At 48.0% G+C, this 4,292-nt stretch overlaps 1 protein-coding gene across 1 annotated transcript in view; it reads left to right on the forward strand.

Moving 5' to 3' along the window:
- Window positions 1-1,193: 1,193 nt before the first annotated feature.
- The window catches only part of LOC112077031 (thyroid receptor-interacting protein 11-like), a gene marked incomplete at its 5' end in the record, with an annotated part of 5,880 nt that continues 2,781 nt past the window's right edge, over window positions 1,194-4,292 (forward strand). Inside the window, one exon of the mRNA XM_024143639.2 lies at window positions 1,194-1,364. Within this exon, the coding sequence (XP_023999407.1) occupies window positions 1,194-1,364 (171 nt within the window). The remainder of the gene's footprint in view (window positions 1,365-4,292) is intronic.

Genomic DNA, 4,292 nt, shown 5'->3' on the forward strand with positions numbered 1-4,292 from the left:
AAGCAGGAGAGTTTCTAGCAGCCATTTTGAGTGTCCACATAGGTGCCAAAGCAGGAGAGTTCTAGCCAGCCATGTTTGAGTGTCCACATAAGGTGCAAAGCAGGCAGTCTAAGCAGCCATTTTGAACGTTGTCCACATAGGTGCAGAAGCAGGAAGTTCTAGCAGCCATTTTGAGTTGTCCACATAGGTCAAGCAAGGAGAGTTCTAGCAGCCATTTTGAGTGTCCACAATCAGAGGCAAAGGCAGAGAGTTTCAGCAGCATTTTGAGTGTCCACATAGGTGCAAAGCAGGAGAGTCTAGCCGCCATTTGAAGTGTCCCAATAGGTGCAAAGCAGGAAGTTCTAGCAGCATTTTTGAGTGTCCACATCGGTGCAAAGCAGGAGAAGTTCTAGCAGCCAATTTTTGGAGTGTCCCACATAGGTGCAAAGCAGGAGAAGTTCCTAGCAGCCATTTTGAGTGTCCACCATAGGTGCAAAGCACAGGAGAGTTCTAGCAGCCACTTTTGAGTGTCCACATAGGTGCAGCAGGAGAGTTCTAGCAAGCCATCTTTGAGTGTCCACATAGGTCTGCAAAGCAAGGAGAGTTCTAGCAGCCGTTCAAATCTGTGCATCTGTTTAATTTTCTCCAGGTGAGTGAGAAGCTGAGGAACCGGAGAGGTGAATCACGAGGTGTTAAAAACAAGCCGTGACCAACCTGAAGGAGAGAGCCTTATCCTGGAGATGGTACCAGGAAGCTGAAGGAGTAGCCCAGCGGTAAGGAGTTAAAACATTTACCCGGAAGGTTTAGCCAGTTTGAATCCTGGGCTGGGTTGATCTGAAATCTCTGGAGGGGCTGCTAAACTTCACATCCAAAGACGGTGGGTTTCTTGAGCAAGACCTTAAACCCACAACGCGCTCTCCTATCCAGCGGACTGCAACTTGTCAACTGTGAGGGGTCAACTGTGAGGGGTCAACTGTGAGGGGTCAACTGTGAGGGGTCAACTGTGAGGGGTCAACTGTGAGGGGTCTACTGTGAGGGGTCTACTGTGAGGGGTCAAGTGTGAGGGGTCAAGTGTGAGGGGTCAAGTGTGAGGGGTCAAGTGTGAGGGGTCAAGTGTGCTGTCCGGAGGGGGTTGAGAGCGGAGCAGAAGATGATATATTTCCGTTGTTGGCTGAAACCTGGACAATTTAAAGTTATTTTGAATTGTATTGAAGGATGAGAACGAGGCTGTGGCCCAGCGGAGCMGGGAGAAGGAGTCAGAGTTCAGAGCCCTGCAGGAGACCAACATGCAGGTGTCCCTCCTCATGAGGGAGAAGGAGTTTGAGAGGAGCGCCGTGTCGGAGAAGGCTGCCGCCATGGAGAAGATGCTCAAGGACAGAGAACAGGTTAGGATGTTTGTACTGTACAAAATCATTTAAAGTAAACTATTAACTACACATTTTTGAGAGAATGATAATTTGGGACTTAAAATGCCATTTCTCAAATCCTTTATTGAACCAATAGGGCCAGAGGAGGTGTGGTATACGGCCAATATACCACGGCTAAGGGCTGTTCTTAAGCACGACACACCGCGRAGTGCCTGGACACAGCCCATAGCCGTGGTATATTAACCATATATCACAAACCCCCAAGGTGCCTTATTGCTATTATAAACTGGTTACCAATGTACATTAGAGCAGTATAAGTAAACGTTGTTTTTTTTCATACCCGTGGTATACGACGGCTGTCAGCCATTCAGCATTCAGGGCTCGAACCACCCAGTTTATAATGAGTAATAGATTACAGATCTAGTGAAGGACGGTGAAATTCAATCAAAGTAAAATAGGCTATTAAATAGTTTAAATAAATTGACAAACACTTGGTTAAATCTTTTCACAAACCGATCAATAATGTATTCTTTCCTGACCCTGTAAAACAACACATTTCACTGCACCTATCCGGTATATGTGACTATATGTGTATATATATATATTATAGCTATAAACAAGTATACACCTGGACGGGCCGCCCTCTATTGCATTTTTGTCGCTAACAGAAACCGTCAAAACACATGAAGACGGGCACGACCCATTTGAATTAGGAGCTATAAACTAGACCCAGACTACCTCTGGATTCTGGAACTTTAGTTAATTTCCTAAGTCATAAAACCCGACCTTGTGTAAACGGTAAGGGCGACAAATTTATCATCACCTCTAACTGAAGTTAAGGCCGATGGAAATCGGGCACAGACGTCTAATGTATTAGGTTCGTACCATAAACAGTAATAAGAATTTCTTGACCTCAGTGGGTACAAAGTGAGCCCAGCACATCTTTTGATTGTACTAACAGAAACCCTGGACGGGCACCATTTTACTAACAGAAAACCCTGGACGGGCCACCATTTTCCTAACAGAAACCCTGGACGGGCACCATTTACTAACAGAAACCGCTGGACGGGCCACCATTTTCCTAACAGAACCCTGGGACGGGCACCATTTTCCTAACAGAAACCCTGGACGGGCACCATTTTACTAACAGAAACCCTGGACGGGCACCATTTTACTACAGAACCCTGGGGGCACCATTTTCCTAACAGAAACCCTGGACGGGCACCATTTTACTAACAGAAACCCTGGACGGGCACCATTTTACTAACAGAAACCCTGGACGGGCACCATTTTCCTAACAGAAACCTGGACGGGCACCATTTTCAACAGAAACCCTGGACGGGCACCATTTTCCTAACAGAAACCCTGGAGGCACCATTTTCCTAACAGAAACCCTGACGGGCACCATTTTCCTAACAGAAACCCTGGACGGCACCATTTCCTAACAGAAACTCTGGACGGGCACCATTTTCCTAACAGAAACCCTGGACGGGCCACCATTTTCCTAACAAAAACCTGACGGCACCATTTTCCTAACAGAAACCCTGGACGGCCACCATTTTCCTAACAGAAACCCTGGACGGGCACCATTTCCTAACAGAAACCCTGGACGGGCACCATTTTCCTAACAGAAACCCTGGACGGGCACCATTTTCCTACAGAAACCCTGGACGGGCACCATTTTCCTAACAGAAACCCTGGACGGGCACATTTTACTAACAGAAACCCTGGACGGCACCATTTCCTAACAGAAACCCTGGACGGGCACCATTTTCCTAACAGAAACCCTGGACGGGCACCATTTTCCTAACAGAAACCCTGGACGGGCACCATTTTCCTAAACAGAAACCCTGGACGGGCACCATTTTCCTAACAGGAAACCCTGGACGGGCACCATTTTACTAACAGAAACCCTGGACGGCACAATTTTACTAACGAAACCTGGACGGCCCCATTTTCCTAACAGAAACCCTGGACGGGCACCATTTTCCTAACAGAAACCCTGGACGGGCCACCATTTTCCTAACAGAAACCCTGGACGGCACCATTTTCCTAACAGAAACCCTGGACGGGCCACCATTTTTCCTAACAGAAACCCTGACGGCCACCATTTTCCTAACAGAAACCCTGGACGGCACCATTTTCCTAACAGAACCTGGACGGCCACCATTTTCCTAACAGAACCCTGGACGGGCACCATTTTCCTAAACAGAACCCGGACGGGCACCATTTTCCTAACAGAAACCCTGGACGGCACCATTTTCCTAACAGAAACCCTGGACGGGCACCATTTTCTAACAGAAACCCTGGACGGCACCATTTTCCTAACAGAAACCCTGGACGGCCCCATTTTCCTAACAGAAACCCTGGACGGGGCCCATTTTACCTAACAGAAACCCTGGACGGCCACCATTTTACTAACAGAAACCCTGGACGGCCACCATTTTACTAACAGAAACCCTGACGGACACCATTTCCTAACAGAACCCTGGACGGGCACCATTTTCTACAGAAACCCTGACGACCATTTCCTAACAGAAACCCTGGACAGGCACCATTTTCCTAACAGAAACCCTGGACGGGCACCATTTTACTAACTGAAATCCTGGTGTGTGTCCATCCATCCTACCTCTGTCTGTACGCTGTGGTGTCCATCTGTTTCTGTTGAGACCAGCATGACCTGGTCTCTCTCCTGCGTGGAAGCCACGGCTTTCTCTGCATGGACCTCAGCTCGTTCAGGAGCTGGTTCAGTTCCCTGACCTCTGACTGTTGCCCTGGGAAACGATAAAAAAATAAGATCAATCAGCTGGTTCTGCTTCCCGCTCTTTTGACTGTTGCCATGGAACACCGCAATGGAACGGTCAGTTATAAACACACACACACACACACACACACACACACACACACACACACACACACACCCACCCCACAACACACACAACACAC

The sequence above is a fragment of the Salvelinus sp. IW2-2015 genome, unplaced genomic scaffold (assembly GCF_002910315.2).
Source record: "Salvelinus sp. IW2-2015 unplaced genomic scaffold, ASM291031v2 Un_scaffold4212, whole genome shotgun sequence".
NCBI lineage: Eukaryota > Metazoa > Chordata > Actinopteri > Salmoniformes > Salmonidae > Salvelinus > Salvelinus sp. IW2-2015.